This window comes from Silene latifolia, chromosome 1 (genome assembly GCF_048544455.1).
Source record: "Silene latifolia isolate original U9 population chromosome 1, ASM4854445v1, whole genome shotgun sequence".
NCBI lineage: Eukaryota > Viridiplantae > Streptophyta > Magnoliopsida > Caryophyllales > Caryophyllaceae > Silene > Silene latifolia.
Window position 1 is genome coordinate 193496085 of NC_133526.1, and position 22032 is coordinate 193518116.

The following is a 22032-nucleotide window of genomic DNA, read 5'->3' on the forward strand; positions in this document are numbered from 1 at the left end:
CAAATGACATATTGACTCAGGGTATAACCCTAATTGTCATTGACATGTTGTGGAGTTGTAGATGTCCCAATTTATCTCGATGACTCTATATTTACATTATAATATATCCGCTTTAATCACGATTACGAGTGTTGGATGCTAAGCCTTCTAGGGCCCGAGGGCAGCATTTAATAGACGCGACAAAACATATCCGAATGACCAGACTCAATAAGGCTGACTGGAAATCCGATTATAACCCAGCCTCACCTAGACTCGATCCAAGCCTTGATTGGCTCAATAATTGACCTGAACATTGACCCTAGGTGACCCATTATAAAAAATTACCTAACCCGAAGTGATCCAATAGGCGATAACTAGACATCTAAAAGTGACCCGAAATCACATACCGGAAATAACCCGACTCAAATTAACTCAACCTAAATCCAACTCGATTGTCCCATTGCAAGTCTTCCAGAACACAGTCACACTTCAACATTCAACCTTTCCTAAATTCAGCTCAAACAATCAACAAAACCCTCCAAATTTCTCCTTCAATTCAACTCAAAATCCCCAAATAACCCAAAAAAAAAAAAAAGAACTGAAGAAAAGAGCAATAACAATAACAAGAACAACAATGGAAGAAGGATAATAAAAGTATATTGCCCAATAGTATCAAAAATAGCTGAAATAATGGCATGGGAAGATCAAAGATTAGACCTTGGAGCAATAGCTAGTGTATTCGGGCTCGAACCCGGGACCTTGAAACTTAATGGGCATTTTATAAGTAGAGGGGTTGATTTTATAGCTTTATGGTAGGATGGGTATTTGAAAAGTAGCGGAACCAGGATTTTTAGTTAGGGAGGCGAACAATTTAGGAGGTGAAGGTGAAGTGGTGACTGGTGAGCTAGAAGTGTAATACAGTAAAAAAAACTAGAAAAAGATTGGAAATTTTAGCTTAAAGTTTTGAATTTTTCATAGCCTAGGTGACGGCTGCCCCTGCCTCCTAGTCTCCTTTAGTTCCGTCACTGATTCATTCAAGTGTTCGGATGGTCTCTGGATGTTTTAGTTTGAAAATTTTCATGAAGTTTGAGGATAGTAAGTTCTGTGAGACCAACAAAAATTCACCTATTTCTTGTTTAACTATAGGAGTATATATAGGGTGGTTTGGATTGAGGGTATTGTTACACGCTAATGGAGTTTAAAACAAAGAGGGAAAGCGAAAATGATGGTGGTGAAAGGGGAGATTAGGAATGGTGAAGGTACATCAGCTGCAAGCCTGCAACATGTCATCATACATCCTTAAGGATACCTGCCTACATGATGTTTATGTCTTTAAGATTAATTGTAGTATTTGGTAGTTCTTGCTTCTGTGTTATCTATAGGGTCAATTACAGGGTGGAAATTATCATAACAGTTGTCAACTATGTTATCAGTAGCATCGATTGAGCACCACATTCTTTGGTAGGTTGACGTTAATCATTATGGTATAGCTACGACATTATACAAGAAAGACTGGTTAATGTATGTATGGGTGAAGAGTGAAGTAAATCACAATCATCTTGACACTAATGTTGAAATTAAGGTGGCTATATAGCTAAGCACTTGAGCATTAGATATCTAATGAATCCAGGACATAAAATGATTGAGGACTCAAGAACACAATTTTCGTGAATTGTTTGAATGTGGATTCCATGTTTTCCATCGAGAAATTTGAGTCAGATCGTCGTGTTTTGGGTCCCTGACGGTGATGAATGTCAAGTTTAAGCTACATCTGGAGGCCGGCAATTTAGATTAAGTATTAACTTTGTTTTGCTCTCTTAAAGCTGAGAGTTGAGCTTATGTTTGCAGGAACTCATGAACCACCTAGGAAGTTGATGACTTACAAAACAATGCGAGGAAGAAGTAGGAATCAGTAGATATTCTCATCAAGATATCAATTTACCTAAATACAAAAGGCTCAAGGACAGCGATAATGGTATTCGTCAGACTTAGCTAACTTTAGTTGAATTTTGAGTCTCCAAATTGTCGTGTGCTTTTGTTCCACTTCCTTTATATCGGATACTTGAAATGTGCTCTCTAGGTACATAATCGCTTATTCACTTTTATCATTTATGCAGCTCCTGAAACGAATAGTGAGACAACTAGATATTGTGATTCCGGATTGAAAAGGAGACATTGTGTAGAAGATATAAGCCCCTTGAAAAAATTGAGTTAGTGGAAGCTATTCAACTGAAAACTCTCCAGGTACATGATCAATGTCCTCATTCGACTACATCTCTAAGCCATTTGTCATATCAAGCACTTTAAGACTTACCGGGATTCTTTTGTAGGGCAAGGAGAAAATGACAGGTCTTGTATCGATAAATTACGTTGCCGCTATCGGATGACCGAAAATATGAAGTGATTATGGCGGCTCCATGTAAGAAAACACGGTGACCCGAATTCATTTTCCACCTTATCGATTTGTTTGGAAAGAGTAAGTCGTGTATATGTCTTTTTCACATGCGTGATATAGCCATAACCTTGTGTATTCTTCATTAACTAAAGGGTAGATAGTTTGGCCCACATGTGAGGCCTTTTTATATTAGAGTATTATTACATATCTGTATATGGAGAACGAAGAAAACTGCTATGATAGATACTGAGTGAACTGTGTAAGTGTGTATCTTTTACCTGAGAAAAAGAAAGTTTACAAAGTTTTAAACAATGTCCTGGACCTTTCTTTCTCTGAAGACTTTCATGCCCGATTTACGTAACGATAGATCTCGGTGTGAGATATGTAAGCTTCATTTTTTTCCTTGAAGTATTGATCTCTTGGAAATGCTTTGCGATTTGTTATGATCTTCGTTGAGCCTTTAGCAAAACTAACGACGTGAAAACTTGTAGAACCTTAGTGTCAATGACCTATCTTTGTCGTGTAATCTTTGTCGTGAAAACTTGTAGAACCTCGTGTGATGATGTGTAAGCTTCATGGTTACTACTTACATTTGTTGTGTAATGTTTCGCCATTTAATTGCTATGTACCACGCGTTGAGGCTATTATGTCGATTGTCACTAGATACGATACCTTAGAGAAGGTAGATCCAAGTATAGAGAGGCTCTTTGTGGATGTTCTTGAGACATCATTTCTAGGTTCTGTTGGTTTATTCATCGTAAGATACATTGTACACTACAATGACCTATGCTGTCGTAAGATGGGTAATTCACTTGCTAAGCTGAAATCATTTCTAGGAATCTGATAAGTAAGATGGGTAATTCACTTGCTAAGCTGAAATCAATTGTATAGGTGTGCATTTTATAGAGAGATAATTGCTGATTGTCAAAGTAAGTGCAAGTGCGCAACTACTAATACAACATCTGCTTCTTATGTTGTTATTGGGTGCTTTAGATTTCCTCTCCAAGCGCCGAGTTAGAAGCAATTGACACATCAATCAAGGCGTGCACTGAACTAGAACAACTACGTCTATCTCACAATGAAATTAAGGTGTGTGCTCGATTTTTTTCCTCACTTCACCCATGTTTCTTCCGTCAGTCTTGTTTTGTGATTGCATTTTTACCCTAATCACCAACAACGAGCAACATTGCTTATCAATATACTTGTTTTCTAACAGACACTACACTACCAGAAGAACTGAGTCACAATAAGAAACTTCAAATTTTGGACATGGGAAACAACATGCTTTCTAGGTGGTCTGATATAGAGGTATGCACTAACGGGATGCATTCACATTTTCTTCTTTTTTATATTCTTTGTATAAAATTTCCTTAATACCGTTTTTTTTTTTTTTTTTTTTTTGGGTTTTGGCGGGCACTTTCTTCGTTACGGATCGAAAAACCCGAATCTACTTGGCAACCCCATAGCCGAGAAGGCAAACTACTTAAGAAGGTAAAATCTTTTACGAGGCTAGCTTTAATTAGATGACTGTAATTTTATTATGCAAACGATGTTGGTTAATCGTGGTAAGCGGTAATGCATTGAATGCAGATTAACAAACTAGCTCCTAGTTTGCAATTACTTAATTCAAAAAGATTAGAAACACTGAACCATGCTCAAAAGACTAAGAAGGTAGAGCTGCGTGGAATGATGTTGAACCCCTGAAGAAAAAGAAGGATATTGGCGAGAGATTAATGGAGAACACTAAAGCCGACAATCTACCAAAAGATAAAATAGAGTTTAAAAAGCAGAAGTATTCGAAAGATCATGTAGCAATCGAAGGTGTTAACATGGAGCTCAAGGAGAATCGTGTCAAGAAAGAAGTGCAGTGCTAGTGCAAGAAAGCGATAGAATCGAAACAGGGAAGGCGACAGAGAAACGCGAGAGAAAGCTAGGATAGATGTTATTGATGATAAGGAAAGATCGTTTATGGAACTCTTAGCTTACATTACCCCAGAGAACATGAATGCTGATGACGGAAAAAGAAAAAACCGCTCTGTAGAGAACATGAATTTACGCCTTTGATTTTATCGTTCAGTTCCGGATGTTGGGTTGGGAGGCTGTCGGCATGGGATGTGTGAACAAATATAATCTTCCAGTTCCATTGCCGCAAAAATTGAGTTTAAGGTAATTCCTTTTTCATTGTTTTTATTATGTATTGATTGTTTCAAATGACAATCCTACTACCCGACCCCGATTTATCAGGGGGCTTGTTGTTTGTAATCTTTGGTAACTCTTGGCTCTTGGATATTTAGTCACTTAGTGGTGTACACTGTACACAAGCAATTGTGATTTGTGAATAGTTGAATACGATTTGTGATATTATATTATATTCCAATATGAACATCTTAGTCTGATGTGATGATATTATGTGTTTAAAGATCCTAGACCTGAGTAAAATCTTCGTTGACTGAATCAATTATACATTACAATTATTTTACAATGATTGATAAATATTTTATATAATACTCCGTAAAAAGGTATCCATGAGATTATAACACTTGTTAGAAACATTTTTAAGACTTTTCCCAATCATTGATCTGTCCCACAACTAGATCTGGTCATTGCCTGAACCAACGTCTGAACCTGGACCCTGTTAATTCGGACTATTTGAATTGGTTTGTGGTCCATCTGAATTGAACATACCCAACTTGGCTTGAGCCACCCCACTAAGTTAGGCTGGTTTGTAGCCGTGTAGTTCTGATTTCGCCACTCTATCTTCTCAGGCTGGTTCAAAGCCATCTTTGATACATGCTAGAGGTTGTTAATAGTAGATTTGGTTTAGATCAATGTGGGTTTGGAACGGGTTAGCTGACTGGTTTTTATGGGACGACCCGGTTGGCCGATTGGCGGGATGCATACTACGTGCATGGAGTATTATTGTAGTAACTAGACGGGTCCTATGGCTCTTACGAGTCCTACCCAATTCCCGGTTTATAGTTTATCCTGGAACGAACCACACTTTCTAGTTTCTGTTTCTCGTGGATAAACACGTGAACAAGTTTTGGTAGTATAAAATAGTACAAATTGCATTATCAAATTATTATATCATTATCTTGCTCTATAATGACTTATGAGTCATTTTGCATGTATATAAAAGCAATGGTATTGCATCATCAAATTATGCATCATTGTCTTGTTAACACAAGCATAACACATTTCAAGGGAAATTCCCTTAAACAACAAGCTAACACTTGCTTATGGCTTCTACAACCACCCTACTTTCCAATACCCATCATGGTGAAACAAGCGAGATCTCAGCTGTCCATCGTGACATCATAGAACGTAATGTCCTTACTCGGCTTGATGGGTTGTCGCTAGCTGCTTTAAGCTGCACCTCTTCGTATTTCTACATGCTCTCGTCTGAGGATTCACTGTGGAGGAAGATTTGTACCTCGGTGTGGCCCTCTGTGAACCATCCACATGTTCACCGGCTTATCTCAGCCGTCCCTAATGGTCACCGTAGATTCTTCTCCGACTCTTTCCCGCTTTTGACACCTCTTGAACAAGTAAGAAATCGTAGCTGTCCGACGCTCCCTTCAGAGATAATCTCAGCTGTTGATATTTGGTATCAAGACAAGCTGATTTTCTCTAGGGTATTAGAATCGGAAACAAAGTCTGTTGGGTTCTTACGTTCTCCATTTCGGGTTAACCTACTTGACCCGAAAAAAATCCACCCAGTTACCCAAGTCAAAAACGGCCGGGATGGCGACACTTGGTTAACCATAAGTGAGTTAGAAGAGAACTTGATATTGAGTTGGATCATATTTGACCCGGTCACTCAAAAGAGTGCGAATTTCTCAAGCACTGGAACCCGGGCGAATATGAGATCGAGTATGCAACCATATTGGGTAGTGAAAAAGGTGAGTACGTGGAGTGTAACACGGTGATCACGTGCAGGGGGTTGGACCATGGCGAGTTGCAAGTGAAGGAGGCGTGCTTACGAGTAAAAAATATGGATGAGAATTACTTGAGTGGGAAGGAGAGTTTACGATATTTGGTGAATGCTATCGAGTTTGGGAAGAGGAAAACAAGGAGAAGCGGAAAAGAAGGGAAGAATATGCATGAAGAGTATTTGAAAATGAAAAGATTGAGATGGGATAAAAGGATTAAAAGGGCGAGAGTGTTAGGGATTGCCTGTAGTGGTGGTGTTGCTCTTTTTGGTGTAGGTACTGTTGGTGTAGGTATTGTTGGTGTTGTTTATATGGTAGTCTACTCGTTTTTTACACATTTTGCCAAATGAAGCCAACTTTCATGTATTCCCTCCGTCCCAATTATTTGTTTACCTTTTATTATTATTATTATTATTATTTGTGAGGAGTATTTAATCAAAAGTACACAAATGATTGGGGATCCGCTACCAATGGGAAGAGGATTTATACAATCATTGCAAATAGTGACAATTTGACTTCCGCTCTTAAGCTATCTAACCGTACAAGTAAACTTGGCGGATGAAATAATCTATGGTCCTTCGAAACAGGAGCAACTATATTTGGTGGTGTCTCTGTTACTTGTTAGTGATGGGTGCATTTATCTTGGACATGGTTATAAAGTTGGAATTGGATCTTTCAATCCAACTTTTACGAGTGGAAAAACTCTATTTGCATTTTTTATATATTAACTACTTTTGTTTCATGCAAAAAGTTGAGTGGCCAACTTTATGAATTGCACTACTTGGTGTGTGCCTTGTTGTGGATCATATATAGGCAACTAAGCGAAAATGCTGTGCTTACACCAACTGCACTACTTGATGTGCTCCTCACTGTATGAGTTTCTGTTCCTAATTCTCTAGTTTTCAATTTCTGAGAAACTGTTTTCCTTACTGCTTGAGTTTCTGTTGTTAATTGTTCAGAGAAATTAATGGAATGTGATTGTAACAGGCGGCGGTTTATTTCAACAAAATACAGTGCTTTTGCTTTGAGGAGCAACGGCTTCTTCCTGGGGAGCAGGTCGGCATGCCTGTAAGTAGTATTTCATCATTTTGCATGAAAAACCGGTTAACAATATGCCGGTCATGTATTAAGAATGCGTTTTCAAACCTGTGTAGGTCTTCTTTTACATTGATCCTGAATTTGAGTCTGGCCCTATGATGGACGGCATCACAGCATAATCCTATCATATACGGAGTACATTCTTCAAGGTTTCCGAGGAACCAAATCAAGCTGCTGTCTCTAAACAAAGTTGATCTCTAGTTCAGTGTATCCTAGTATACATTAAGACATTTGGTAGACTAATTATTGTCCCATCCCGCCCTCACCATAGCGATACATTGCTTGAAGAGACGTTTATAGGCGGTCCTACCCACGAGTCGTATCCCATCTGGCCCCCGGTCTGGAGATGATCACCTGTACTCGAGATTATGAAGGCAGCAGTAGTGATTGTAAGATCCGTAGGATGCCATCGCAATTTGCAGGGGTGTCTTTCATGTTTCATACTACAGTTTAAACTTCAACACTGTGGCGAACCGCGTCTACAGCTTGCAGTAGATCCCTGGAGATTTAACATCAGTTATCATGAATTTAGACTGGAATAAATAATGAATACAAGGTTTGGAACTACTTTTTGTTCAGAATGTGCTGAAGTGTGTACAAAGCATTTGAAATGTAGTTGCCTTAAATTGTGCTTTGTCATTCCGTTGGTAAGTAATGTCTCAAATTGCCTGTGAAAGGTCGTGAAGTGTTTTCAAGTTTAACCTTCATATCTGCGCGGCACAAAATTTATTCTTACGAGTTCATAATTGACGTATCTACATGGCAAAAGTTAGCATTTTGAATTTCGATCAGGTCAAAATTTCTCATACTATGCAATTAGAAGCACAATTTAAGACGGGTTCCATTGCAAAGAGCGCAAAAAGCATAAAAATTGCTGTAGCCAGGATTTGAACCTGGAATCATAGACAAAGTTGATTTTCCAATGTGCTACTACAGCTTTGACGATTAGTTAAGGAAACCAAAACATTATAACCTAAAATTTGGCTGGCTCTAACACTGCGGCCCAAAATCGACTAAAATTTGTCAAGTTGACTTGAAATTAAATTGATCTCAAACAAGGTGAGACAAAATATTTAATTATTTTAAAAGTAAAATCGTACCTACTATTGAAGACGATTCGACACATAAGCCGTAACCATCTGATTCTATACACGCTTCAAACATAATCCAATGTACTTAAATTCCAATAAAATGTGTAGGTCTTATTTTACATTGATCCTTTCACACACATTCTTCAAGGTTGATCTCTAGTTCCAGTAACCAAATGAAGCTGATGAAGAATGGAGGCAGCTAGGGGTGCGGGAGCATAGTCTCTTCATGGTGGGTTGTTAGGCGATATGGGAGCACCGTAATAAAGTTATCTTCGAAGCTAAGGAGGTCGATCCCATGGCAGTGATCAGGCGGGTGGGAGATGTAATTGCGGAGATTGAGGGGACTGAGTATGAGGTGAGTCGAGGGAGAAGGAGGAGGGATGTCGGGATAGGGGCTGAGGAAGCGGGAGGTTGGCTGCCGGCACCAAGGGAGTACGTGAAAATTAATGTTGACGCGGGGGTGAAGGAAGGTGAAGGTGTGAGTTTAGGCTTGGTATGTCGGGGTGAAAGGGGTGAAGTGTTGTGGGGTATTTTCGTCGTGCAGGATCAAGTATGGGAGTCACATGTTGCGGAAGCTGTCGCTATTTTGGAAGGCATAAAGGAAGCGCGGTGCGGTTGGGCTATAAGGACATCGTGATCGAGAGTGATTGTTTACAAGTTATTGAAGCGCTCAAGAAGAAGCTGTGAGGACGAAGTTGCTTTATGTTAGTTATAGACGAGATTTTGTTACTTAGTGTGTCTTTTTCTTCTGTCGTTTGATCTTTTTCTAGTCGGGTGAACAATTCTGTTGCCCATGCTTTAGCTCATGTTTTTCCTTGAATCCTTGGTAGAATGGAGTGGTCGGGTGCTCTACCACCGGCTGCGAACGAAGCTGTTTTGTTTGATCTATCGTTATTAAAGTAAGCCCTCGGATTTTCTCCACACAAAAAAAATTATGATGCCAAATTGGAGCAATAGGTGTGTGATTTGCCCAACTCCAAACTGTACGGAGTACACATAGTAATTCACCAACTATGGGCAACTTATATATCAAAAAACTTGTATAATAAATAAATCCAATGAGTAACATTTGGGTCACATTAATCAGTTAATAGATCCTACAACCAGTTGTACCCAGTTGTATGCTCTAGAACCCGAGCTATATAATAAAGTTTTCGAGTTTTGTTTTAAAGAAGTCGAGCTATACCATAAAATTTATGAACTCACTCACTTAAACATAAAAAACGTAACTTTAAGAAAGCTCAAAAAAAGTACACATAAGCTCGATAAGATATAACTTGGTTGTATGATGCTATTGTACCACTGGAGTTATAATGTTATTTAATGACAAATGGGAAGTAGATAACAATTCCATTTTTTGTTTTAAAAAAGAATGATCTACTCCCTTAATCATAAATTGACTAAACACCTAAAAGTTCAAGGCGCTGTAAAGGGTTATGCTCATTCATGGACATGATTTACTCAATTATGGACATGAATGACCATTATACCCTTCATATTTTTATGACCTCAAATTACTCCTTCCAAAACCACCCAACCAACCACCACTACCAACCAACGTCGTCCACCAGAGCCATACCGCCCCCTAGTACTGTCGCACCACCCCGACCCCACAAATCCGCCGCATACCTGCACGCCACAACCATCGTCTCCATGCCGTCCCTAAGTCCCTTCCCGTTGCCTCCCTAAAACTGGCCGGAGTCAAGACATCCGCACCACACCACACTGTCACTACAGCCTCCTGAACGACAACAACCACGTCGCCCTCCGACGTGCAATCTCGACCCCCCTTCTACCGCAACCGCACTTCCAGTGTTCCTGATTTTGTTAACATAATTTTACAACCCTAATTTCATTAACCTTAATTAATTAAATTCCCTAATTTAATATTGTTAATGTTTCCTGACTACCTTTTCGGACAAGTTGCTTGAGTGGTGAACTACGAATTCTTCTAACTCAGTAGTGTGGCACCTTAATCAGATCTTATTTTATAATTCATAGTTAATTAAATTAGGGTCATTATTAAAGATAGTATTCATAATTGAATTATTTGAATTGAATTTGATGAGTTTTGGGAGGAAGAGAAGTAGAGATAATTTGGTATTTTTTTTAGAAGAAGGGTAAGGCAAGGAAAAATAATGATAAAAAGTACATGAAAGAGTAAAAGTCGTACATGAAAGAGCAATGACGGCCGTAAATTGAACGAAAGTCGAAGATTCAAAGTAACAAATAGTACAAATTGGTATGCTCGGTTTACACGATAAGCATTGATAAAATTAGCTCAAAACTTGCCAATTGGAAGACCAATTTTCTTTCTTGCCCGTCTAGACTCTGTCTCATCAAATCCACCTTGAATGCCATCCCCTCTTATCTAATGCAATGTCTCCGCCTCCCTTCCTCTACTTCCTCCTTTATTGACAGGATTAATAGACCTTTTCTCTGGTCCAGCCTCCCCTCCCGTAAGCTCCACCTTGCCAACTGGGACCTTGTGACGAGATCTCAAGCTAATGGCGGTCTTGGCATCAAAAAAGCTCGGCATTTAAATGATGCCTACTCTACCAAACTTGCTTGGAAGATTTTCTGCCTCAAAGGTACCCTTGTTTCCACTGCCACTCACAGTAAATATATCCGCGACAACACTGAACCCTCCTTCAAGCGTGGTTCGCACATTTGGAAAGGCATTGGCATTGGATGGTCTTTCCTTAAACCATCCCTCACTTGGTCCATTGGTGATGGCTCCACTATTCGCCTTTGGAATGATAATTGGTCTCCCATAGGACCCTTAAGAAACAGCCTCCATGGGCCCCTATCGCCCTATTCTGACACTGACTTGCTTAGTTCAATTATCAAAGATGGGAATTGGGACCTTGAATCACTTGAGTATAACCTTCCCCCATCCATCACCAAAGCCATCCTTTCCATCCCCCTCCCCCACCCCTCTCCCTGATCTCCTTTCCTCTTCCCTTGCCTCTAAGAACAAGTTTTCTATTGGAGCCTCTTATGACCATACCTCTAGCAGCCCTAGCCCCTCCTTGCCCCATGATGATATGTGCTGGCTTTGGGACATTCCCTCTCAACCCCGCATCAAGCTCTTCATTTGGCTCTCGTGGCGGGATAAGCTCCCACGTAATCTTACCCTCTTCAAAAGGTCTATCCTCCCCTCCCCTCAATGCACTGCATGTGACAACCCCTCTATTGATGAATCTTCGCTCCATATCCTTCGAGATTGTACTCATGCTATCTGTGTTTAGGACAATTACACTCTTCCCCCTGATTTCTACTCCCCCCCCCCCCCCCTTCAAGCTTTGGATCAAATCTAACTGTACCTCTTCTAATAAATCATGGGTGACCCTCTTCTCCTTTCTCATGTGGCGCCTATGGCTTTGACGTAATGATCTTGTCTTCTCTGAAAACTGCTCTCCCATTAACTGTAATTGGCTTACCCAGTCTGCTCTTCTAGCCTCCCAATGGAGTTCTGCCCAGGCCCCCTCATCCCCTGCCTCCTCGGACCTCCCTCTTCTTTGCCCAGACCACAACCTGATCCCCCCTTTCGCCCTTAACCAGCACACCACCCTACACCAGGCTCACAACTTTAACACCCCCCCCCCCCCCCTTCTGCATACCTCCCTTTACCCAAACTGTTGGGCCCCTCCCCCGCCTTGTTGGTCTAAGATTAACGTTGATGCGGCCTTCTGCCTTACTTCCTCCCTTGCTGGTATAGCGTGTGTGTCTCGCTCCCCCTCGGGTGTTTGGATCTCGGGTTTGTCCTCTAGAATCTTGTCCCATAACCCTTTCATTTCCGAATTGCTTGCTATAAGGGATGGTCTCGTCTTCGCAACCAATAGACATGAAAACTTTATCTTAAGCTCTGATTGTATTCTTGCGGTTAATGCAATTTTGAATAATACGGCTCCTTGTGGCATATACGCTAACATCATATTGGAGTGCAAGGATCGTTTAAGAGCCTCACTGATATAGAACTCGTTCGTTAGAATGTAACGTTAGATTAAATTGCAGCGGAATTATTGATTAGTTTGAGTATGTCGTGTATAAGATCAGAAAACAAGGAAATATTGTTGGTAATTGCGTGAATTTGGAACAAAGAACAGGATAGATTAGCGAATCTTGTTCTAACCTCGCAAGGTTATAGCTCGATTTGCTATAACTCAGCCTCGCAAGGAAGAGTCCTAATCTAATCTCGCAAGATTGACACAAGTTTTACGAACTGTAAACTTTATTGTATTTCTGAAATATTCTGAAAATAAGGCCACAATCGGTCCTTATTTATAGTCCTACTCGATGTCACAATCTGACTCGAGATCTAATTCCTCAACTTATCTTCCAAGCTATTTTTCCTAAACTAACTAGGAAACTTATTATATAATTATTAACTAATAAAAATCAGATTTGTGGAAGCTAAATAAAACTAGGATTGGGAAATATAGAGTTTCCTAATTTTATTTGGATTAGGAAATATAGAGTTTCCTAATTTTATTTGAAAACAGTAAAATAAACTAATAGCTAATCCAACACAATTTAGGAAATCGTGTCTCCTAACATGGCTGGAATTCCGTGCTCCTACACGGCTTAGGGAAGCGTGTTTCCAGCTCCGCCATCTTCATTTCTTTCCCATTTCAACATCGTCACATAACTCGACCCCATTTTGAAACCTTCTGTAATTTGAGTTACATTTCGACTAATGAGCACTTCATTTTCGCTATCTTCCAATGCTCCCGCATCATTCCCTCCTTCTTTTTGAGAATTTGACCTCAAATTTTCGTCATCAAGATACGGTGATAGATCTCCCACATTGAAAGTTGCACTCACTCCTCCATACTCACTTGGCAAATCCAGCTTGTAAGCACTCGAACCATAACATTCTAGGACTTTGAACGGACCATCAGCTCTTGGCATTAGTTTATTCTTGCGCTTAGACGGAAATCGTTCTTTCCTTAAGTACAGCCACACAAGATCTCTTACCTTGAACACAGGCTGTTTTCTATGCTTGTTAGCTTTCTCCTTGTATTTTGCATTTGCCTTCTCTATTTGAGCTCTCACCTGTTCACAAGTACGAAGAAATGTCGCTTGTCTATCTTTTGCTTCGAAACTCATGAGATCTTTCTTTGGGATTGGAACCAAGTCAATAGGCAGAAATGGATTGACTCCGTACACAATTTCGAATGGAGCTCTCCCAGTAGTAACAGATGGAGTTCGATTGTAAGCAAACTCGGCATGTGCGAGTTTAACATCCCAATCCTTTGTGCTCTTGCTAACCAATCCTCTCAATAAACTCCCAAGAGTGCGATTGGTTACTTCCGTCTGACCATCTGTTTGTGGATGGTGAGAAGTACTAAATAGTAACTTAGTTCCCATCAAACGCCATAACGTTTTCCAGAAATAACTAAGAAACTTTACATCTCGATCCGATACAATGGTAAGTGGAATTCCATGTAAACGAACCACTTCTTTGTAATACAGATCAGCAACATTAGTAGCATCATCGGTTTTATGACAAAGAATGAAATGAGCCATCTTCGAAAACCGATCAACAACAACCATTATTGAGTCTTTACCACGCTGAGTTCTTGGCAACCCGAGAATAAAATCCATACTAACCTCGCTCCAAGGCTGTTTCGGAACTGGTAACGGCGTGTACAACCCTTTAGCAAATGAACTCTTCGCCTTTTGACACACGACACACTTAGCCACGATTTCTTGAACATCCTTAATCATCTTTGGCCAATAAAAATGTTCACTTACAAAGTCGTAAGTTTTATTAGAACCAAAGTGACCAGCTATTGCTCCTCCATGAGCTTCGCGAATAAGTAATTCCTGAATCGAACTTTGTGGAATGCAAAGTCGATTTCCCTTGAATAAAAATCCATCTTGCAATGTATAAGTTCCAGTAGGCTCAATCAACTCTTTAGCAAAAGACGGATCAGTCTTGTACAACTCCTTAATATGCTCGAAACCCAACAATCTTGCATCGAGCTCAACCAACAAACAATGCCTCCTGGAAAGTGCATTAGCTACAACATTCGAACTTCCCGTCTTATACTTTGATGAGAAAGTAAAAGATTGCAGAAACTCGACCCATTTAGCGTGCCTTTGATTTAACTTTTGCTGTCCATGTATATGTTTTAGAGCCTCGTGATCAGAATGTAACACAAACGGCTTTGGCCGCAAATAGTGACTCCAATGGTCTAATGCTCTCACAATGGCATAGAATTCTTTATCGTAAGTTGAGTAGTTCAGCCTTGCGCCACCTAGCTTCTCGCTGAAATACGAAATAGGCCGCTTCTCTTGCACCAATACGGCACCAATTCCAACACCACTCGCATCACATTCGACCTCAAACAACTTGTCGAAATTAGGAAGTGCTAAAACAGGTCCGGAACACAACTTACCCCTCACTTCTTCAAACGCCTTTTGGGCACTAGTAGTCCACACGAAAACCCCTTTCTTGGTCAGCTCTGTAATTGGAGCCATGATCGAACTAAATCCTTGAATGAATCGTCTATAGAATGATGCTAACCCATGGAAACTCCGCACCTCCGTAGTCGATTTAGGAACCGGCCAGGCCTGAATTGCTTCGACTTTAGATGGGTCCATACTCACACCATCTTTGCCCACAATGTAACCAAGAAACACTACACTCGGCACCATAAACGTGCACTTCTCAAGCTTGCCAAATAGCTTCTGTTCTCGCATAACTTCGAACACTGATCTTAAATGTTGTTTGTGCTCTTCTTCATTCTTGCTATAAATCAGAATATCATCGAGATATACAACCACAAACTTGTTAAGGAAAGGCCTTAACACTTCATTCATAAGCCTCATAAACGAGCTAGGAGCGTTACATAGACCAAATGGCATCACGAGCCATTCATATAACCCCTGTTTTGTTTTAAAAGCGGTCTTCCACTCATCTCCCTCTCGAATTCTCATCTGATGATAACCACTCCGTAAATCAAGTTTAGAGAAAACACACGAACCAGAAAGTTCGTCTAATATATCGTCAAGCCTTGGCATAGGAAAGCGGTATTTGATTGTAATGTTGTTCACCGCTTTACTGTCAATACACATTCGCCAAGTTCCCTCCTTTTTCGGCACTAATAACGCTGGTACTGCACATGGACTCAAGCTCTCTTGTACATACCCTCGATCAATTAATTCCTGTACTTGCCTCTGTAATTATTTAGCTTCCTCGGGATTACACCGATAAGCTGGTTTATTAGGCAATGCAGCTCCGGGAATTAAGTCAATGCGATGTTCAATTCCCCGCAAGAGAGGTAACCCATATGGTAACTCCTCGGCAAACACATCCATGAACTCATCAAGTAACCCCTGCACTCCTCGGCGGTTACTCTCACCAACGGACTCCAAGTCCGGACAACCAGCACATAAGCTCGTTTTCCTTGAGCAAGGACCTCCTCTACTTCACTTGCTTCTAAAAACAAACTCTCCTTTGCAACAGGCTTCTTATGTTTACTTGGTGACAACGGTTTAAGATGATATTTAGCTTTTCCTTTAGTCACGACATAAACATTGCTCCTCCCGTCATGTTCTACCTTTCGATCATATTGCCACGGCCTACCCAGTAAAATATGACAAGCATTCATCGGGATTACATCACACAGCACCTTATCTTCATACGGTCCCAATTGTAACGATACTAGGGCCTGTTTCTTAACTAATATCCCATTATTCCCGTCAAGCCAATGTAATTTGTATGGTTTAGGGTGGTTTTTAGTTGGAAACTTCAGATTATCAACTAAGTCTCTAGATACGACATTGGTACAAGAACCGCTATCGAGAATAAGAGTGCAAATCTGATTGTTTACTTTACAACGAGAATGAAATAATCGTTCCCTTTGCTCCTCTTCAACGTGAGCAGCCTCGGTGTGGAGGCTTCGAAGCACCAACACCTCCTTCTCCTCGTCGCTGTAGGGTTCAACAACGTGTATCACCTCATCGCCACTCTCTTCCTCTTGCAAATCAGATTTGGATTCAGCTTCTGGAAGCACAAGTTCGGAACTAAATCAACCAATTCTTGAATCGTTAGAGCTCACTTTTGCGGACATTCATTGGCAATGTGCCCATATCCTTGGCACTTGAAACATCGTCGCAATCTCGCATGCTTTGTTTCAACCATTGTACCCTTTCCCTTATCTTTTGGATCCTCCTTTCGTACATCCTTGCTACTGGTCATAGTAGCTGCTGGTTTCGAGTAAGTGCTCGAATTCCTCGAATAATCACGAGCATAGGATTTCTTGCCTTTATCTTGCTTCTCGAATTTAAGAGCTAGCCTGCAAACATCGTTAAATCCATCATAATTCTGGATTTCCACCCGTTGTGCTAGGCTCGAATTGAGGCCACGAATAAAACGCGCAGTTCTCAATTCTTCCTTCTCTTCCAAATCGCAAATAATGCTCAATTTCTCGAATTCTTTCACATAATCAGCAACACTCAAGCTTTCCTGCGTTAAAGATGTTAGCTTTAAGTAATTATCTTGCTCGTAGTCTCTAGGAAGAAACCTCTTCATAAGATGCTTCTTTAACTTTTCCCAAGTTTCAATCTTAGGTTTTCTGTCTTTCTTGCGTTGCTTCTTCAGATTTTCGTACCATAAAGACGCGTACTTGGTTAATTTTAATGTAGCAACCTTAAACTGCTTATGCTCATCGTAGTCTTTGTATTCGAAAATCCTCTCTGCTTGATGAATCCAATCCAGAAACTTTTCAGCATCTAGATCTCCATTAAACTCGGGTATGTCGAGTTTAAGGCCTCTGTCATCATCGTTCTTGTTTTTCTTTTTATCCTTTGGTTGCTCGTCTTCTTCAGATTCGGACGGACTGTCCGAATTCTTTTTCTTCTCCTTATTCTTTAACATAGTTGCTATCTCCTTTAAAACATAAGACATCTGAGCCATCCCCATTTTTAACTCGTTATGACCATCTTACCATGTTTTTGGAGTACCATCTTTGTCGTTAACCATAATTAACAACTTCCCAAGACAGATCTATTAAGGAATAAATCTGAACCTTGCTCTGGTAACCAATTTGATATAGAACTCGTTCGTTAGAATGTAATGTTAGATTAAATTGCAGCGGAATTATTGATTAGTTTGAGTATGTCGTGTATAAGATCAAAAAACAAGGAAATATTGTTGGTAATTGCGTGAATTTGGAACAAAGAACAGGATAGATTAGCGAATCTTGTTCTAACCTCGCAAGGTTATAGCTCGATTTGCTATAACTCAGCCTCGCAAGGAAGAGTCCTAATCTAATCTCGCAAGATTGACACAAGTTTTACGAACTGTAAACTTTATTGTATTTCTGAAATATTCTGAAAATAAGGCCACAATCGGTCCTTATTTATAGTCCTACTCGATGTCACAATCTGACTCGAGATCTAATTCCTCAACTTATCTTCCAAGCTATTTTTCCTAAACTAACTAGGAAACTTATTATATAATTATTAACTAATAAAAATTAGATTTGTGGAAGCTAAATAAAACTAGGATTGGGAAATATAGAGTTTCCTAATTTTATTTGGATTAGGAAATATAGAGTTTCCTAATTTTATTTGAAAACAGTAAAATAAACTAATAGCTAATCCAACACAATTTAGGAAATCGTGTCTCCTAACATGGCTGGAATTCCGTGCTCCTACACGGCTTAGGGAAGCGTGTTTCCAGCTCCGCCATCTTCATTGCTCTCCCATTTCAACATCGTCACATAACTCGACCCCATTTTGAAACCTTATGTAATTTGAGTTACATTTCGACTAATGAGCACTTCATTTTCGCTATCTTCCAATGCTTCCGCATCACTCACCTTCAACGACCATCATCTATGAAAAGCGGCCTACAAACCAAGTTGCGGATGCACTTTCCAAGTTTGCTTTGAGTGACTCGAGCCCGAACTGTGGGTTTTATAATTGGGACTATGTGCCCCCTTTTGTATTACATTTGTATAACTCGGATCTTCTTCTTGTTTGTACTCCCTTATCGCCTGACCCTCCCCCCTAAGCTGTACTGAACTCTGGCCCTTGCGCTGTTTATGCGCCTTTTATTATATCGTTCAATTCCGCCAAAAAAAAAAGGTTTACACGATAATCTATAGTCAAAACTCAAGAGAAATCAATTTGGCAGCAATCTTGCTCATAAAGAGTACTATTCTCGCTCCTTTTTTATAATCTTGTGACATTCTTCTGTATAAACTTGTCTTATAAAATCGGCACATAAAAGGGAGAAGACCGTTATTTTCCTTTTACTAAAGATAATTCGACTGCAACTATACTCGACATAAGCATCTAATCACTTTTAGACAAATTAAAATCTTTATAAAGAAATACAAATAGTCCCTTGTGCCATTCCCCGCACCTTCCCTCCATCTAAATACACATCCCATGGTCAAAGATTTTCTTAAGAAATTCATTGTAGAAAGACACAAAATCAATAATTTGAGGAGAAGGGGAATTAAAAATTTGAGGAGAAGGAGCTTAAATACTTCAACATTCATGAATTAAAAATGAAAAAATCAGGAAGAACACAAAATAATACCTTCTTCGTTTCAGTCATTTGTTTACCTTCAATTAAAATACCCTCTCAATGAATACAAAAGATAAACATTTTTCGATTAATCATTTATGGGTAAATTGATTTTGACAAATTGAAATAGGGTTCACAAAATTGAATTAGGCAATCGAATAATCAAATTAGGTTAATTGATTTTGAGGATTTCAGTTAGAGATTACCAATTCATTGATCGAATTTTGATTATTTGAATTAGGGTTCATTAATTTGATATAAAATTTAATTAGGATTTGTTTTTTTTTTTTTTTTTTAATAAAAATCGATTTTCATTATTAAAAAAATCTAAATAACAAATAAAAAAAATAAAAAGTCAAAACAATTAAAAACTTGCATAAAAAATGTTAATTACTCTAATTAACTTGTTAACCCAATATGATAATTTATTAATCTAACCTTACTCTAACCTATAGAACTTAGCCTAGTTTTCCACATGGCGGGCTGTCATTGGCTAGGTATGAAAAATCTCATACACCTTGTTTATGAGTATCACTCTATAACGGTTGTATCCCTGCCTTTTATTCTCAATCTTTGAGATACTACTACCTAGTTTCCAAAACAAATTCCGATTTTGTTTTTTGATTTTATTAGTATCCCTCAAAAAGTTCCTAACTGTACAAAGATTTCTTATAATATTTCCTAATGTTAATGTTATATACGGAGTAAGAGACCGAAATATGGTAAAATACATATACACACACGTTCACGTAATTAGCACTATTTAAGGAGGGAGTTGTGCAAAGTGCAAATCATGAAACAAAAAACAACACAAGCACTAATCCATATTACTTGTATAACTTCTGAATTTAGATAACTCCCAGGTATGTCCTTGGTCTCTCGTTACTTACATTAATATAATACTACTCCGTATGATACATATATTTAGAATTTAGATCCGACATGATATGAACGTTAGACGGTTTTGTACAAGAATAGGTGCACTTTGAAATCAGAAGCCGGACGTTATTGTATTGCATGCAGTTGACCTTGCTTCCCTAATTATTTTGTTAATTAACGCCAATTAACCAAAAAATTCTATGTTGAATTTGTGTTATGTGTTATTTGTTTACCTTTGACGTTAGCGTGTAAATAACATTGAGTTGAAGAATTGAAATTTGAATATAATTATCATGGTACCTGTTGTATGTGCAGTTGGTGTCCAGGCTCCAACGAGTAAATAAGTTATGGCGACAAAATCGCGGCCTTCCCTTGAATCATGCAGCGAAGAGAACGATGATGTTTTCAGTGAGTTACCTGAAGAAATTTTGATGTCAGTAATGTGTTTGTTTACCATGAAGGAAGCTGCAAGATTTAGTCTTGTTTCCCGCCAATGTGAAGTCATATGGCGATATTTTCCGGTATTGATCTTCGAAGATAACCAAGTGAATTTCGATAATTATGAGGCACTTGTTGAAAAGAAAGCTTGCTTTGTTTGGAGGGTTGATCGTATTATTGAAAAGCATTTGGGGACAAATATAGACGAACTTAGAATCACATGTGATTTGGAACCAAGTTGGCAATCTTATGTTGATAAGTGGGTGGGTTTTGCACTAGATAAACAGGTTAAAAGGCTTGAGCTCAACTTTTCACCAATTTGGAGAAAACTGCGCGTTCCCGATGACCGTATTTATCGTTTTTATGCCTATCCTCGTGATCTTCCACCTAAGTTGTTTACTACTACTACTAGTACTACTGGCTGCTTCAAGTCGTGTTTTCTAACGTCTCTTTGTCTTAGATTCGTGAATGTGAACGATGAATTCGTTGATTTCCTCCCTCGTACTTGCCCACTCCTAGAGATGTTGTGCATCCAAGGATCGTCACGTTTAACTAGAGTCACCGGTTGTTTAGAATTGAAACAGTTAGAGGTGTCTCACTGTAAGAATCTTAAAAAAATTGATGTGACAGCCCGAAAGCTTCAGTCCTTGACACTTAATATTATGCATCCTGTTGAGCTACTACGCATTGTGGATGCTCCCTCTCTCGTTGAGATGTCAATTGGCGAGGCATATACATTTCTCTATTTATTTAATTACTACCTTGAAGACATTTTCTCCCAGTTGGTATATCTCAATCTAAGGATTGAACTAGGTGGGGTACCTTTTGGGCTGGTTAGTACACTTCTTCTCTGCCTTATTTCTTGTTTTTGCCTTTTTGTAACCAATTAACTAAAGTAATATTATATTATATTTTTTGTAACAGGGGGGAATGATAATGATGAATGGTGTTGCGATGCCGAAACTTGAACATCTACAACTGCAAGTTTTTAATGTAATGGCTTACTCAAGCCTTCGTGGATGTATTTTCGTGATTGCGACAACCCCTAGTCTGCAGAAGCTGACATTAAAGGCACGAACCCTCTTTCCTTGCTCTCGATCGCTTCCCATTTGTCTTGTTTAAAATTGTTATGAATGTTTGATATTAATAATTTTTTCATGTTTGTAGTTGGAGGAGTTTATTATCAACGAAAAGGGATACAATCGGAAACTAAACAAATGGGTTGGCTATGGATTTCCCATTAAATGGTTGACAACGTTGGAGATTGTTGGGTACAGGGGAGAGCTGGTTGACCTTGAGCTTGCATTCTTTGTTCTTGAGAATGCTACTATGCTTGAAGAAATCATTCTTGACTTCGCCCCACTCGATGACAACCATAAGCAACAACGATTACAAATGCTACAGACGAAACTACCACAGGACGTAAAGTTAATAGTTAAGTAAACTTGTTGTCGCGGATTATGTAGATGCAAAATCAAATTTGCTATTCATAATTATACAAATATGTAAGTTTTGGTAATCCCCTAATTAGGGTGATTAGAGAGATATCATATATATAGCAAAGGTGTACATCGATAGTCACCTAAATACAGTAATTAAACTAATCTATTGTTTCCTAAATACAAGGGACTAAATATATACACAATATTTACTTGCTAATACTCCCCC

The 22032-nt window shown here is 39.2% G+C and overlaps 2 protein-coding genes and 1 long non-coding RNA gene across 6 annotated transcripts in view; all 3 read left to right on the forward strand.

Moving 5' to 3' along the window:
• LOC141614590 (uncharacterized) overlaps positions 1-8055 on the forward strand; it is a 237844-nt gene extending 229789 nt beyond the window's left edge. For 3 of the 4 annotated variants that reach the window (XR_012529356.1, XR_012529358.1, XM_074433338.1), the window contains 2 exons: positions 7294-7374; positions 7461-8055. The gene's annotated coding sequence lies outside the window, so the exon portion shown is untranslated. Of the gene's footprint in view, positions 1-3964; positions 4261-7293; positions 7375-7460 lie in introns of those variants that run through there. The other variant, XM_074433345.1, reaches the window with a different exon arrangement.
• On the forward strand, positions 1852-2740 carry LOC141619150 (uncharacterized). Its single transcript, XR_012531609.1, has 3 exons — positions 1852-1954; positions 2097-2223; positions 2310-2740. It is a non-coding gene; the product is annotated as an uncharacterized LOC141619150 (long non-coding RNA).
• A 12218-nt stretch (positions 8056-20273) lies between the features above and the next one.
• Positions 20274-21807, forward strand: LOC141590256 (F-box/LRR-repeat protein At3g03360-like). Its single transcript, XM_074410860.1, has 3 exons — positions 20274-21197; positions 21289-21435; positions 21532-21807. Exons 1-3 carry the CDS (start codon positions 20274-20276, stop codon positions 21805-21807), a joined length of 1347 nt encoding a protein of 448 aa, XP_074266961.1.
• The last annotated feature ends 225 nt before the right edge of the window (positions 21808-22032 follow it).